At 37.4% G+C, this 17,706-nt stretch overlaps 1 protein-coding gene across 8 annotated transcripts in view; it reads right to left on the bottom strand.

Annotated features, from left to right (window-relative positions):
- Positions 1–17,706, bottom strand: part of SFSWAP (splicing factor SWAP) — a 51,816-nt gene that overhangs the window by 3,371 nt on the left and 30,739 nt on the right. For 4 of the 8 annotated variants that reach the window (XM_063351613.1, XM_063351616.1, XM_063351617.1 and 1 more), the window contains 4 exons: positions 10,734–10,999; positions 4,386–4,541; positions 2,909–3,034; positions 52–222 (listed from right to left, as the gene is read on the bottom strand). In XM_063351613.1, coding sequence (XP_063207683.1) covers positions 52–222; positions 2,909–3,034; positions 4,386–4,541; positions 10,734–10,999 — 719 coding nt within the window. Of the gene's footprint in view, positions 1–51; positions 223–2,908; positions 4,218–4,385; positions 4,673–10,733; positions 11,000–17,706 lie in introns of those variants that run through there. The other 4 variants (XM_063351614.1, XM_063351615.1, XM_063351619.1 and 1 more) reach the window with 4 other exon arrangements.

Here is a 17,706-nt window from a genome sequence, read left to right as displayed (position 1 = left end):
CGCAGTCAAAAGACATCAGCACTGAACTATTACAGAAAAAGAACACATTACCTGGAGCGTTCCTGGCTGGATTCCCTGCTCTCCACAGGAGAGACACTAGTTGAATGTACAGAATTTTTGTGTGTGGATGGTTTGCCTGGTGACATGGATGGTGAAGGAGACCTGGCTTTGGACTTGGTACGTGATCTAGACCGCCTCTTCTTCTTCTTTTCATGGGGACTTCTGCAAGAAGAAAATATTTTATTAAAGGGTATTTAAAGCAAAATTACACTAGCTCAGTTGAAGTTACTTTTCACATTTCTAAAAGCTTATGTAGCCCACTTCCACAGGATACTTCCTATGCATTCAGCAAGCATTAGAGTCTTACCCCAATACTGCACTTCTACAGCTGTGCAAAATACGTTCTCAGAAGGTCTTTTTAACACACTACATTAGGCAACTACTAGTACCTGAGGTTCTCACTTGGAATGCTGCTTCACAGGTACACAGGAATTACTGACCAGTATGTGATAGTTTGAAGGATGACAATGAAAAGTCTTTTATTGGAGATTTGCAGAATAACTTTGCTAGAGGGAAGTTCCTTCCCAAACATCATCAGACACTTAGAATACAATGAGAAATGTATATATCTTCCAATTTTCCTAGCTAATAAACAAACAAACCACGGAATCATAGCTACGCAAAAGATCTACAAGGCAAATCCATGGTTTGTTTGTTTGCTTTTTAAAAGAAATTATCCCTTTCCTTCTGATCCAATCTGTAATGCAACAAACCGCAGGCTCAAAATTATAAACAAGCTCTGGTGTGCCACTCAAAGAAACCTAGACCTAGCACCATGTTTTAAGTGCAAACCGTTTATGACTTGGAAATTAGGTACACAAATGTCTGTCACTCCGAGAGCTGGAACAAAGGACTTACAGGTACCTGATGTGGTCATTATCGACAGGAGGGGAAAACAGAGGTAGCTTCCTCATATGCAATGTTAAGCTCAAAGAGAATTCAATTAGTAATATACTAGAGACGGAACTATCAAAATCTTTATACATGGTTATGAATTTATGTCTGTATGATTTACATACCAGTATTGACATGACTGTGATTGGAATTACTAGAGTAATGCCTTAATTAGAGTTAGGCAATACCTCATTGTACGTATCTCTCTCTAGCATGCACAGCTAGAAATCTGTTCAGAAGAGTGTTGTTGAAGCTTCTAGAATATCTCAAACCACTGTAAAACTTAGAGCCATCTTTTAAGTATCACATTATTAGTTCCTTTACTTTGATTTTCTTAGAAATTTGGTACTTGAAAAGCAGCTGTGCTGTAACATTAAGTTCCCATATAAATACTGTACATCCCTCATGCTTAAGAGTTTATCATACAAATATCTGATTTTTACATAGAATTTAACATTAAAGACCTAAAATTGCAAAATCTTCTTACACTTTTCTTGCATAAATTATCATTAAGTGGCAGGAGAAAAACCCCCACAGCTATACTGGCCTCTAACACTTACGTGAGTATACAAAAAACATCAGCTACGAAGTCAGTTATTTCTTGACATCAGCTACGAAGTCAGTTATTTCTTGACATCAGCTACGAAGTCAGTTATTTCTTGACTAGCTAATTATATACCGTAATTGCTCAGCTTCTTAAAACTTCATAATGTAATCAAGCTGTTATCACATTTCATACTTAACTCTTGAAAATCTCAGCAAACATTCATCATGCAAGAAGAATTTTTACAGTAAGGTTTTCTGGTGTTTTTCATCTCAGATTATGATGAACAAACATCATAACAGCTGAATCAATGTGTCTACCGATTTTCTATTTTTAGAACAGTCCATTTGCCAAAACTAGGCTTATTTTTTAATTTTTTTCTAGGTACAAAAGCTAGCATAAAAGAACTATGCATATTCTCTGTGGCAAGTAATTCACTGCAGTCAGATTAAAACACTTATTTACATTAGACTGCTTTTTAAAGTGACTATTATGGCAACTGAGGTACAGGATAAGCAAAAGAAAAAAACCCAATTATTATATTTATTCTGAAGTACACTCATTCTACTGGCAGTGAGCCAGCAACTCCCAAACAGATAAAGTAAAGTATAGCTTCCTCGTTCTTGAATATTTTCTTCTGGAAATATACCTAAAAATTTACAAGCAATGCTAGTTATTCAGCATCACAACTGATAACAGATTAATGCCCTGAGCAAGTTTAAAACACTGCAGTATTTATCAATTATAATTTTCAGCCCTCTGACAGTACTGGATTCTAAAGCTTGCCTACTTCTTAGTGTAACTATGGTTAATAAAAAACACTTGGCTGACTGATGCCATGTAAGGTTGAAATGGCTCTCGGCTACCAGGCAAAATATACATTACTCACTGATAGAAAGCCTAAGTAAACTAATTAGCTCTTAACAGACCTAGAACCCAAACCTGGCTTCCATTACACCGTTGCAAAGAATCTACTCTATAACTGAAGATTAAAACTGGTCTATCACACCACCTACATTTTCACTTGAAAATTCAACGTGTCAGTCCTAATAGGTCTGAAACCATGGCCTTTCTGCAATCAGAGCTGCAAAATATCCTCGATACAATATTCTTTCTTCAGTCTACATTTTTTGCGCTTACTGCCATATTTTACTGTGTAGCATATTAACCTTCACTGATTTGGTTGTACATTTAGTGTTCAAACATATGAAAGAATGGGTGAAGAAGAACAAGTACTTCTATTATATTTTTCTCCACAGAAGTATTTGCCTATTAAAGTAGAACTGCAGAACATTTGTCTACTAAAATAAAGCTCCAGAACATACCTAGGGAGTACACAGCACAGCCGGCAACGTTTAAAGTCTCTTACGATGCCAGGACATAACTCTCCCCAGGACAGGGTATACTTACTTGGAACGTGGGCGTTTCCTACTATTTCCAGGACTGTTACTAATGCGATAAGCTGTTGGAACACTTCTTTCATCTCTCCGCCTTTCTGGTGTGTGAGCCCTTCTCCTAGGTGACCTTGATCGTGACCTGAGCAGGAAAAAACATCCAAAAGTTTGCTTTTTGTTACTTATCTCATTACTTCTATTTCAGTGGAATTGTGCTGTCACCAAATGCAAATATAACACCTTTCAAATGCCTATTTTATACCAACATGGTGTATTTAGTCTCCAAGACTTGTCAGCTGCATAAAAATTTCTTACCCATCCAAGACATTTAGGATGTAATTATGCATTGCGTTTCACTCCCAACAGGGGGTGGGGAGGAAAGCAATTATTTTTTGGTACTGTGTGCTAATGTCACCTTCTGTATTAGTAAGCGGGAAAGGCTTACTTTAGTCCAGTCACCTTTTGTGGCAACAGAGTTTACTAAAATTGGTATGCAGAAGGCCAATTTGGCTCGAAGCCTGGGATTGTCAGGCCTGACCTCGTCTTCTCAAATTAGTGGTACGTTTTAAGAACTGCTGCATCACAGAGATAAAGACAAGGTTTTGTTTTCAGCACACCTCCAACACTGACAAGTCCAGGAAATTTTGTCCCTGATGCTGCAGAATAATCCTAGCACAGCCAACATTTTCACCTGTGCGAGTGACCAACAACCCATGATCAGCATGGTTTGGCACTAGCACTTCAACTTGAGATATTTTTCCTAGAAAAGTGAGAAAGAGATCAAGAAGGGAAAAAAGAAAGCGTGCCCAGTTAAGATCAGAGATCAACTTAAGAGCTTAACTCTTTTTCTCTGTGATTTGGCATTAAATGGATGTGCAAGTAACACATGAGTATTTCTTAATAACAAAATAAATTAAATGAGATAAGTCCTGAGAGATGGAGGGGAGGGGGGAAGATGGAGAAGGGGGCAATTCATGGACCCAGCCTGGGGCGGATTAAAAAAAAAAAAAAAAAAAAAAAGAAAAAATGAAAGAGAAAAAACAACTCCCAAATCTGCCCAAAATTCCTGATAGTAACAGCTAGTTTTGTTCTCAGTAAAATATATAGTTCTAATAATTTTAATTCTATTTACTTATTTATTTTTGAAGCCTTTCTTATTTATTTACTATAGGTATGTCATTCCATGTATATCAAACATTCATCTTCTTGAAAATACCTAATTTGCAGTGACAAAAAGACAAGCCATTTGTGAAATCACTGATCTTCTGCAGACTCACACCATATATACAATATATACACACACTCCTGAGCCATTTCTCTTACACCTACAACAAAAGAGATCAACTGAAAATGAAAAAAGTAATCACAATGGTAGTAAAGCGTTGCAAATTAACTGCTTTGTCACTTAGAAATCTGATCTTTACCAGGCCATTCAGAAGGATTAAAAAAGGAAAAAAACCAACAGATTATAAAGTTTGGGGTCAGTCAGACACCTTGACATTTTACCAGGATTTCCCTCAAAAGAGCTCCAGCAGTCAAATCTTTTCGTTGTCGAAGTTGCCTGATAATTTTCCCGCTCTGTTGCTGCTGCCATTGATGAGCTGCTCAGACTCCGCTCCATGCTCAGTGTCCCTGTGGATGCTGTGAGTCTGTGATACGGAGGCACACACTTCACATTCAGAATAAAATGTGCTAGTTTTGGTATTAACTAGAATCCTGAAAAGGCTCAGTCCCTTAACCAAAAGCTGAACCTTAGTGAAACATGCCTATATGGACCAGCCTAAAAAAAGTCCAAACAATCAGAAAGAAAAAGGCATTAGCTTCATGTTTATGAACTGATGTTTGCGGTTCTACAACATTCTTCCAATCACCAAACGTTAAGAATTTCAGCCATTAGCTTCAAACAATTAAAAACAGCTTAACAGATTACTGCAATGCATCAATTATTACTTTCATTAGACTGCGATTTCAAAAGGCACTCTATTCCTTTAAAGTCAGTATCACTTGTGTTTAGTAGGGTCCCAAAATTTCAAAGGGTTACGAAGCTTGGCATGTCTCATTACAAATTAGGAATTAAAACTACGTGAACAGACACTGCCTCAGCAACATGAAAATCAGTTCTGAAGGAGAAAAAAAATCCCAAACAATCTTCTTTTTTTTTTTTTTTTTTTTTTTTTTTTACAAAGAACAGCTACTTTCAAGTCTCTTAAATTCCTAACACTGAGGGAAAAAGTCTCACACAAACACGCATACAGTTGTACTCTATCCAAACTTATTGAAAAATAACCTGTTAATAAAAGTATGCCACTACTAATTACTGTTTATAACTCATTAACTGGATAAATTATGTGGCTTAGTACTACTCTATTACTAGACAGAATAAAGAAAAACGATCACTATCAAAGAGAAGTTTAGCCTTTCCATCTCTACTCTAGTTCAAAAGGAACATCCAAATTTCATCTGACCAAATCACTAAGTCACTCCACACGTAACGAGCGCCGCTGCCTCCCTTCCTCTCCTCTCACATACGCTCACACGCACAAACACATCATTAGCTTAGGTATGGACTACAAAGATCTATTGGTAGAAAAAAGACTCCGATGAACACCATCATCATGTACGCTTACTGCCAGCCAGCTGTGAAACCTCACTTCTCAGCTGGAATGGCAAACTGGAAACTCCAGTGACCGACAACCTACACTTCTTTAAAGAGCACCACTGTCAGGTACATTTCACACCCGACTTTTTAATGGTGCTTTGAAATTGATTAGAAAAAAAGACACTGATGAAGCATTTACTACAGATGACCAAAAGGTACCAAAGGCTGTTTGTTTTCCAAGATATATTCAACAAATGTGCCCCACCTTTGACATTAAGTACTTATTTGTAAAAACTAATTCTCTCTTTGGGACTAAGAGCTGCAAAGCAATCCACGCTGCGATGCCTTACAGCACTTTTGGACATGGTTTACTGTTTCCATAACTTTTATTTAACTTTAATCTGTCACGCTGGCCTAGAATTAAAACTATACGATACCAGGAGCTTTATGGGACTAATTTTGGTACAGAAATTTTGTTCCAGAGAGTAACATGCATTTATAGAGAGAATTGCTGTTAGCACACCACATGCCCCAACTAAGCCAATATATCTGGGTTCCTTACATAGCTACAATTTTTGGAACTTGTTTCTGTAAAACAGGTTTGGTTGCGCTACCCAGAAAAATGAATATTCAAAACATGCTTTGAATCAACTTCATGTTATTTGAACAGAATTTTTCATTTTTAATGCTCTCTGAAGATGCATTAGAAAATATAAAAAAATACAACAGTACAAAAATTGTATCTTACCACCAAAGACTATTTTTAAATGAAGTAGAGCCTCTAGACCCCTAACAATGCAAAACCAAGTGATAAACGAGTGATATAAAATGGGATACAGAGAAGTATATTGCAAAGATCATCTGTAGGATTTCTAAGCACAATATGCATTTTGGAAGAAAAAAAAAAGATAATTAAGATACACAAACTAAAAAGGAAGAGCTTGAAAAGTATACTGAACATCACATTGGAATAATTCTATGTTTAACTTCCCACATCTCATTACCTATAAACTTGTCACAGGAAGTTATACGGTAAAGGTGATTTTTTATCTTAATTTTTGGAATAACTTACACCTTTAACTAGTAACTACTGAAAGTGTTTTTAAACAGAAGCTCAACTAATGTCTACATGCAAACCTCAAAAAAAATCTAAGGCTTTAAAACTGTTCCCCAAACACAGGGGAAGTGCTGAGTGTTCATTACTACAATTTAAGGATCACAATTCTTTACAATCTGAATGCAATATAGCCTAATGAAAAATTATGAAATAAACATATTTTGGCTTATCTTTTGGCTGTCATGGTTAATTTAAATATAATAGTTTAAATAACTTCAAATCCAAAATACTTATTTTCACTGTGCAGATACTTCAAACCTAATAAGCTACTCTCTAAGAAAGTGGGAAAGTTTGTTATTCTAAATTATTTGATTAACAGGAACTGGAGCAGTAATTACTACAGAAAGGCAAAATTCCAGCTTTTTTCAGTTTACTCTTGAGGTAAAATAAAGCATCAATAATCACTTTATATTGAGATTTGTAGGTTAGAATATACATTTTGAAAAGAATAAAATAAGGCATAAAAACCTCAAAGATACATCAGACTGAGACATTCAAATAAAGCGCTGTTACTCAAAATAAGGATGTTCCAGTATAATTCAGCATCAATGTCCACACAATAAAGGCTATCTCTGAGGGCCATCCAATACAAGATGAACACATTAACATGTACAAAGAGTTTACACTTTACCCCAGGAGAGAATGACTCTCTACATAACTATTCATTCAGCAGCAAGCTGTAACATCCATGTAACATCCCACGTTTTGGGAATCTAGGAAAAAAATATTGTTCTAGGTGAAGCACTGGGAAAACTGAAGAGCAAAGAGATGTGAAAGGTGCCGTGTTTTGAATGAGACAAGAAAATGCATGGAAATGATTTTCTCTGAATCAACACTAAATATATGAATAAATTAAAAAAAGAAAGTCATATCTTCTAGCTAGGCAAGAGCATTTGCCTTTTTTTGGCAATTACTAAGACATGGCATTATTTTTGCCTAAGCATTTGAGGCAAAACACATCAGTATTCGACTGGGTTATGAATCAGCTCTCACTCTTGATTACTCTACAAATTTTCTGGTTTCAGGAGCAAGAGCTTTAATTTTGGAAATACAGTGAGTATGTTAAGGTGTAATAAACACCTTCAGTAAAGCAAACCTTCAATCATCACCATTTCTTGTACAATGAAAAGACTTCATGAAATAAGACTATTCAATATTATCCAAACTATAATTCTTGATACGAAATTTCCCACAATGGAGCGTTCACAAGCTGTATTAACCACCTTTACCACTGAGACACTATGAAAAGCTTTCTAGTCTCTCTGTTATCAATTTAAATCCATTATTTACTGTCCAAACCCCAAAGACTGAAGAAGAATGTTCTATTTCCTCTTATTTGGCGTTCATGAAGACTCATTTCATCTCTCTTCAGTCTTCACAAATAGTTGTTCTAACTCTTTTTTTTTTTTTTTTAGTTTTTTTGATGATTCCCTCTGATCTTCCTCCAACTGGTCTAATTCCTTCTAAAGGATGCACAAACTGCACAGTACTCCATCTGAGGCCAAACAGAATAACATCATCTTCCAAATGTGGAGATACTTGATGTATCCTGCGTAAGACTTGCTTGTCTTTACTGACTACATTAAAGTAAACCAATACAGTCACTATATTAAGTATCAGACACAGGAGAAAGGTATTAATTACAGTTGAATTACCAAGAGGTCCTTGGGCCTTAGATTTAGTCATGTTCTTATGAAATGTTGTAGATAGGAAGGTACATTCAGATTTCTAACAGGTCTCCTGCCTGATAAAAGCATTTCATACAGCCTGCAAAAAGCTCAAAGGGAACAGGCACCCACTCGGCACTGATGATACTGCCTTCAGTTCCCAGATACAATGGGTTTCGGAATGGGAGACAGACCCTCCAGAGACCTTTGTTTAAACTGGTACTCACAGCACAGAAGAGACAGGATGAATTGAAAGCCCCTCCCTGTTCAGCTTTAACTTCTGTCAAGTTTTATAATGTGCAAAATGTTTTCAGTGCAAGATGTGGTGCAGTTGTTCTGAAACAATTCTAAAATTCAACCAGCCAGCATCAAGCTTACTGGACTTCTCAGGTTGTAGCATTCAGCAGCTGATCTAGGAAAGATCCCACCAGATTTAATCAGGTGTTGTGTTGATTCACGATGTTAAGACATTTATGTGCCTGTTATTTGATTCGTGCCAGGAGGCACACTCAGGATGGCACACAAAGGTTAGCTCCAGTAGATTTAACTATTCTCGGTGATTTTTGTGTAATTTCTCCACTAGCTGAACTATGGCCACCAAAACAAAACAAAAAAAAGAGAAACAACCAAAGCATAATGAGACTATCCATTATGTATCTGGTAGACTTCAATAGACTGTTTGTCTTTTCACCAGGAGAACCAAACGTAAACCAGTCAGTGGAAGCATTCAAGGCACTATAAAGGAACAGGTATCTCCCTAAAGTCACTAAGGCATATCTCACTATGTATCAAACCGAACTTGCAAGTTCCCATTAATCTGGTTACTGCCTGATGTGAGCTCATGCAACATGCAAGATTATCTTAATACCATTAAGTAGCATACCCAAGTACAGGTAAGGATCTTCTCAGATGATTCTTTCTCCTTTTCAATGTACCACAGAAGATTATTCAATTTTTTTTTTTAGCATTACTATGTTTCTCCTTGTTTTTACCATATATCAGTAAAATCATGGATAAATATATGCAACATAGCTTGGTTGAAGTGGGAGGTTCAAGTGAAGATATGGCATGACAGGGAGTTGAAATATGAGTGATTCACCTGAGGAGACTTTTCCCCAAGATATCCTTAACTCTGAGAGGACTTGCATTCACTTCTTAAGGAAAGCTTCATTCAGCTTCATTCCTTTTACACGCTGGTAAGCACAGAAAAGGAATGGCACACAGTATTTTGGAATGTGCCTTATAACATAGAGCATCATGACCACTGTTGTTAAAGGCAGTTAAATAAGTAGCATGTCAGACTGATCGGTTCAGCCCAAGCTATGTTCAATTAGTTCCTTGCATCTCTGAATAGCAGAGATGACTTCGGCAAAGTATTGTAGGTAACCTTAAAAATCTAGCATAAAATAACAACTTGTAATGTGTTAACACTTACTCATATTAGTATAGTTAGACACTTCATTAAACAAACAAAAAAATGCACAAGGAAAATAAAAGATGAGAAGTTTTGTCACACCACTATAAAGGGCTAGAAGCGGTTTTTCAGGAAAAAGCAGATGTCACAGGCATGGCCACAAAGATAAAGGAATGTCTGATTTTGCATGCGTCACATCCATATATAGCTGTAGCAGTATTTATATGCACAATTCATTTGAACGACAAGTTACTTAAACGCTGTTCTGTAGCATGATCCAGAGAATGCAACCTCAAGAATAAGCCCTTCCGACTGACCACAACAACTGCTATGTGGCAGGGCATTCAAATATGACAAATTTTACAGACAGCAAACACTAAAGGTGCCAACACCCAAACGTCTTAGATGTAATTAACAGTATTAATATAACACATTATGTATCATCTTATAGCTGGGTAATTAATATACCGAATTTAATCTCATTACCAACTAAACATAGAGTCAGTTGCACTGGGGTACACTCTTCTCTGGCCACCCTTCCTCATCAACTCTGTTTTCACCCTTCTTGGATTCCTGTCATATCTCTCCTGCCATTCATCCATCACATTTTTTCACATGCTACCCAACTGCTTGCTTGTTTTCTGAGCTTTGCTGTTCAGCTACCTGGCTCTCCACCTCTATTTCTTATCTTAACATTGCCTGGTTACTTTACTCCAGCAACAGCCACAAACTTACTAGCAAGCCCTCTTCCTGCTATAATCACGTTTCTTCATATTATCGCCAGGTATTTCACAGACTAGAGTGAAGCGGCACTTACTGGTGCAGTTTTTGCACTCTGTAATTAGAAATTAATGATTTGTTATTTCATTAAAAATATTTTCAAAGATCTTCCACATTTGATGATATTTATTCACTGTCTTCAAGGTGACTATACGCTTTGTAATGGGTATAAACACACTTACATAATGGAATAAGAAGCGCAAAAATGTTTTAAGTGTTACCCCACACAGAACTCTAAAGAATACGTTTGGTTTCCAAACCCACCTTGAATGCCTGACAGTTCTATAGGCAGTGGGAAGTGAGTGCTTTGCTTTTGAATGTGATCTAGATCTGGACTTAGATGATGAATGATACTTGAATGGTGATCGAGATCTTGTCCGAGATCTTTTCTTATGTTTTTTTCTTTTCTTTTCTTTTTCTTCATCCCTAGGAGGATCTTTGCTTTTGCTTGAAGGCCTTTCTGCTTGTTTAACTTCTAACGTGGGTAAAGTTCTGACTGCGGCCACAGGACATGGTATACTATTGACACTCTGAAATCAAAGGCAAACAAAGAACAGTGTTCAGTTTTCAAAGCTGCATGCAAATTTTTTATTTGAGAAAGCCCTATGAGTGTGGACAACACATAAGCATCTCTAGTCCTTTATACTAAACAGAGGGCAACATCTACTCCTATGTGTGCTACATACCTGCACATTCTGGCAAAGAAACTTAAGATAACCTGCTTGGTAGCAGCTCTGAGGAGAAGGACCTGGGGGTCCTGGTAGACAGCAAATTATCCATGAGCCAGCAGTGTGCCCTTGTCACCAAGAAGGCCAATGGCATCCTGGGCTGCATAGGGAAGACTGTGGCCAGTAGGTCGAGGGGGGTCATTCTCCCCCTCTACTCTGCACTGGTGTGGCCACAACTGGAGTACTGTGTCCAGTTTTGGGCTCCCCAGTTCAAGAGGGACAGGGAACTACTGGAGCGAGTCCAACGTAGGGCAACCAAGATGATTATGGGACTGGAGCACCTCCCTTATGAGGAAAGGCTGAAAAAGCTGGGACTCTTTAGCCTGGAGAAGAGAAGGTTGAGGGGGGACCTGATTAATGTTTACAAGTATCTAAAGGGTGGGTTTAAGGAGGACGGAGCCAGGCTCTTTTCAATGGTTCCCAGCGACAGGACAAGGGGCAATGGGCACAAGCTGGAACATAGGAAGTTCCATTCAAATACACGGAAAAACTTCTTTACAGTGAGGGTGACAGAGCACTGGAACAGGCTGCCCAGGGAGGTTGTGGAGTCCCCTTCTCTGGAGATTTTCAAGACCCGCCTGGATGCAGCCCTGAGGGATGTGGTTTAGGCAATCCTGCTCTAGCAGGGGAGTTGGACTAGATGATCTCTAGAGGTCCCTTCCAACTCTGAAGATTCCGTGATTCCGTAGTCTTGCCAATATACAATACGGGTTGTTTGCAGAAATGCTGGATAACAACAGCAAGGAAAATAATAACTAACAATCACCTTACATTTTTTGACTCATGAAAGTGTGTGAGAAATACATCCATCTTAAGAAAGTAGTTGTGAAATCAATAACAATCTAACCTCCCACAAATGCTTTAACACCCCACAGTGCTGCATCAGTATTATGTAAAGTGAGCATAAGTAAGGCTGACCGTCAAAAACTTGCATCTAGTAGTATTTAATGGAGGCCTATACAGTTCCCCAAAGATACATATACAAGTTGGGATACGCACGCTAACTCTGTCACCTGAACTAGGGCACAGTTCTGAAGTTCTCATCTTTAGTTTTTAGAAGAAACTTGTTCTAAAAAATGGGTACTATCAGATATCTTTTCATCTATTTATCCCTTTAATTTAAAAAAGAATAAACCTGAAAATACAATCAGGAACTACTGACATTCAAAGTTAAGTTTTAAAGTCACTTTCATCCTTGAACTGTGCTGTTTAGACTACAACCTCAAGGAAAAAGCAAAATGAATTAGTGCCGATATTTATTTCACAAAGTACAGAAATAATTTATGTTTTGCATGTAAAGGGTTGAGAAGATCACAAAAGTTATTAATCTCAAAGACAGAACAGGACCACGCACAATTCATGCTCAGTGAGTAATTCTGACTGCAGTCAGTTAAGCAAAACACACCATACTCCAAGAATTTTCAAATTATCAGCTTGTACCTGAGAGAATTCTGCTCAATACCTTGTTTAGAACAATTCGAGTCAGGCGCTACAGATATGCTCCTCATTTCAAAGCCTGTCATTCCCCCAGCTGCCATTTCAAGGCAACTGGAGAAATCAGTTTCCCTCTGTCATAATTTCTGCTCCACCCGGTCTGACACTTTCACCGTTTGATACAAGAATGCTTACCGTGATCAGAATAAAAAGTAATACATTAAAACCTGAAATAACCAAATTAGAAACCAGTGATTTTTTCCATTCTTTTTACCCATCTCCCATTGTGAGTATGTCAAAGCAATAATTGACCACATTTGAATAATCAGAAATACAGCTTTGCTTCAAGTTAGAGAGGCATGACGCTTTTCCGAGCTTTAACTGATAACTGCTATCACAATATTTACAAAAATAGCAACAAAGCAGTACTAAAGTAGTTTGCTTCAAGAACTATAGACATTTTATAGCATGAGCATTTGAGTGACTGGTTTAGCAGAGGCCCATTTCCAATTTCACTAACTTCACAATCCATGTGTAACTGCAGACACCTCATCTCCAAACTTCAGTTTCCTAAGAGACTACAGCAGCCCATTTTTGTTCCTAGCCAGTGTTATTCATCTCTTTATACAGTATCTTAGTCTTCACTTTGAACACTACTGAATATGTAATAGACCTGCTTGCCTTGAAGTAGACACCTCTAACAGCTTGAAACAAAATAGCTGTAGGCAAAGCACAGTTAAGAGGAAAACAACAGAGGGAAGAAAAAAACAATGGTTTTCAGTGCCCAAGTTCATTTGGCTGTATGAAACGCAAGATATCAAACCACTGCCAAAAAGGAAGTTAATAACTGAATGACACATTTACTTTTAGGTCACACATAGAGATTTTCTCAGCAATCAGAATGAAGAAACCCACAATGCTGAGCACCCCTAGGCATCCACCAAAAGCATCAGATGCTGAAACAGTGAGCTCTCCTTGACCTTCAGGATGTTACTAAAGAGTGACGGCGCCGTCCAGACATCTCTGAGAGCAGCAGGCTGGCTGTACATTCAGATGCTACTGCTTCAAGCTACTAATGAATTACGTTTGGGAAGCCATACAGAAGTAACTTGAGCTACCCCCAGATGAACACGTAGGTCCCAGAGAATAACACAAGAGCTAACACACAGGGAGAAGCCACCTGCCTGTCCAAACCTACACGACACACCACTGCGACCAGGAGCTCAGGTGACAGTGGACAGGTCACAATCACAAAATTAACTGTGAACAAACGTGTTGATTCCCCCAGTGGCAACTCTGGCTGCCTTCAAGAAAAAAAATCACCAGCAAAACGGCCTGAAACACCAGCAGAGCAGAACATAAGAGCTCAGTGAAAGAACTTAATGTCAGCAAGTTGCCAGGCCATACAGAAAATTTCTAGGTGCATAAATGATGCTGACGAATAAAAATATTTAGAAAAAATAAACTATCTTAGTGACTGTCAAAAAGAAGCTGTCAGCAGTTTGTGTTTTCACTAGTGAAAGCTGATCCAGGCTAGCTAAGGAAATAGGAACTAAAATTGGAGGCACAAATGTAAGAAAAAAAATAATTACAAAAAATAAATCAAAGTAAGCACATATACTGGGAGATTATTAAGCATTTCCAAAAGGCAGAAACACTCTGTTTTACTGACCAGGCTCTGCAAACCTGCAGGTCAGCAGAACACAGTTTTGGAAAGCATGGCAACAAGCTGGTTACCTGATGATTTTTATTATGTATCTCAAGGGATGAGAGATTTAAATTTTTTGAGAGCTCTTCTAGGAAGGCACACTGCAAACATTCAGGGAGCATTCACTGAATCTCACTTATCTGTCCATTTTGGGTAACAGCACATTTTTTTGGCCCTTATTAAATGCTACAGTGTCAGACAATTTCACTGGCAGACTCGTTCTTCAGCATATTTGCATGACTGAAGTAAAACCTACTGAAATAATGCTTCCTACAGAAACACTTGGTATAAAAAACGCTTCAGAGAGAGCTTTTTGGAAAACAAAGATGATTCAACAACTCTTGTTTAGCAGGAATGGGTTAGGAAAGAGCTCTGTAATGAGGAAGAATTTATAGCTATATGAGAACAGAAACGAACACTTCAGTTCATTACAAGATATATGCATATTTGCAGTTTTCGTAAGACCAGAACACACATTAGTTATTCTGGGGTTACATTACTTAATCAATACACAAAGCCAACATTAGAAGTGAACCAAAAGGTGCTTACTACAAGAGAACAAAATGCTGGCATTGTTCCTGGTACAAACATTATCAACTGGTAAAGAACATTATCAATAATGTCACTAACACTTCTACAACTGGCTTATACTTCGTCTATTCCGAACAGCTGAATTTAGCAGTAATTTGAATCCTATTTTAGATCAAAATTAGGAGGAGTGAAGAAAGTCAGAACTGTAAAGATTTAATCAACAATTCTTTTACTTCGTTAAAATCTGAAAACATTCCAGGTTCTCTTCTACCACTGTACCTTTTTGTACTGCAGGTTCTCCAAAGCTTATGGTGAAGCATTCCCTGACTGAGAATTAATAAGCAACTATCTACCAGCAATGGGAGCGTATGATTGCTCTGTGCATCAAAGTGAGCAGTTACTGCTTTTAGAAGAGTTTGTCAGTCCTAGCCTCAACAATTTGTTCCAAAATGATTAAGCAGAAGCGATAAAAACATTTCCTATAGCTTAAATTCCTACAAAACAAAATAAATACTCAATACTCACTCAACAGTTTCATCAGGGTTTAGCTACTGCACTGAAATATAGATATTAACAGTACACAGACCATGATAAGTTCTTCAAAAACAGACAGAATTTCGCATTCTCAATTTTGCCAGGGCCAACTGTAAAGAAATTAGTGGCTGTGAATCTGTTTGTTGCATGCATCAATATGCCTTTGTATCTTGAATACTTTGAAGAATAAAAATCAAGGCATAGGTGAGGGATGGAAGAATGTTCTATCTTAATTAAGATGGTAGTTCCTGATATTTACCTCTTTTCCCCTATTAAATATTAATTATAGTATTTAAGTATTTACAGTATGAGGAATTACAACTCTCATTACAACATTTTGGCAGTAGGGTTCTTGTAATAAAAAAAGTTCCAAATGCCAGCAAGCTATCCACCTCCCAAATGCCACATTAGTATGTGACATTTTGTTTAATGTTTTTACCTGTCCTTTTGAAAAAGCAAGGTAAGGGAAATTTACAAACAAACAAACATTCCCCCTTCCATGCTAAACAGAAGATATAAATACCTATATTCCAGGGGAAAAAAAAGGAAAGCAAGAAATGAATGGCCCTGAAATGTTCTAAAGCATTTTTTCTTTAAATACTTATTGGATGCTCTTCATTAGACAATTACGTTTTGCTCACAAGTTAACATTAAAAAAATATGCAAGTATAAAATTATGTTATACATTATTATTCCAAAGAGGCATGCAGTAATATCTACAGTCCATTGCTAAAAAAAGAAGGATCAACTACAGCAGCAAGTGTGACAGATGTACACTGTCTACAGTTGTTGATAACCCTGTTATGATTGGCAAAACTTGAATAGGATCTTATTTTTAAACATGCCCAACTTCTATTTCACTCGTAAACAGACTACCTTCCACAGGGGAAAAAATTAAAATTGTTACATACAGGACAAAAGTAAGGACAAGCCATCTAAAAAAACAAACGATAAAACAGGGCTTCAAAACAGGGAAGATGAAAGAGCCAAAAGTAGTTAAGTTTTGCTTTGTGCTATAGAATCTTTATATTCAGAGGCACAACAGCAGATGACATTTGGGACAAGCCATTAAAATAGAGTTACTTTCAAATCGTGTGCTTGTCTGTTTTTGCAGCATTATGATTGTGGATTTCTCTCCTTGTTTAAATGGAATCTAAGGTCTATACAGGTAACAGTTTGGGTATAACTGTCTTTGACATTCATACCAAAGTACTATCACCCCTAAAGCATTTCTGACATGGGATAAAATACAAGAGATTAGCAGAATAATCTGTATTAGGAACCCATCAGACACACATTAGTTAAATCATGCCCTGTAGACAAAATCAGGCTGTACTACACCTGCAGAACACCTGTCACTACATCAAGTAACTTCTTTGAAACACACTGTGCCTTGTCTAGCCAGCCAGCCTTCTCCTATTTTTGTCAGGTATTACAAGTACCAGTAGATTCTGGGAGATGCTTTATCAATTAAATTACTTTAGTGGTTACTTTGACTGATTTCTTTGACAAAGAACGCAGGTCTGCAGGCCTGCCTTTGTCAGGGACAGCAGGGAGGGGACTTTACTGACAGAAATTTTATTTACCAAAACTTTTTGCAGGAAGCAATGATTTGACAGCTTAGATTTTCCCTCTGCAAGACTCCTATAACCTGCTACCATTAAGAACTGCTGTTAACAAAAACATGAAGCAAGTCTTCACCAGCAAGACACTGAACCGTGCCAATTTTCTTCTGTGAGGCTCGGCTGCACACAGATGGAAACCACGGCTCCTACCAGATACCATTCCCTTCTCTTTTTCAACCTTTTGCTCCCAGATGCACCTAACAACATTGCTCAGATGGACAGGGTTAGGGATAATCAAAAGTTTTGAACTGGCACATGTGCAGACAAACATCATTTTAGCCCTTGAAAAAGGTGACAAAAAGTGCACCAAGCGTACTGTTCCGAGGCCTACGACCAAGGGTGACTGACACTTGTATTAAGAATTCAACTCTTGCCAACAGACAGCATATTTGCTCTACTACAAAAAAAAAACAAACAAAAAAAGTAAACCAAAACAAACATACCATCTTCATATTTGCTTTACTACAAAAAAAAACAAACAAAAAAAGTAAAACAAAACAAACATACCATCTTAAGTGAGCTCTCTCAATGTCTGATCTACTTAATTTAGGTTTGGGTAAATATATATAGGAATGCGCACAATTAGCTTTTCTTCTACTTTAAATATAAATGTCAACTTAATTTTTAAAATTTAAATAATTTTAACAATTTTGGAATAAGATTTGCATTTCAGATTA

The sequence above is a fragment of the Chroicocephalus ridibundus genome, chromosome 13, assembly GCF_963924245.1.
Source record: "Chroicocephalus ridibundus chromosome 13, bChrRid1.1, whole genome shotgun sequence".
NCBI classification, from domain to species: domain Eukaryota; kingdom Metazoa; phylum Chordata; class Aves; order Charadriiformes; family Laridae; genus Chroicocephalus; species Chroicocephalus ridibundus.
The sequence above is the reverse complement of the archived record's forward strand: the minus strand, read 5'-3'. Positions and strand labels throughout refer to the sequence as shown.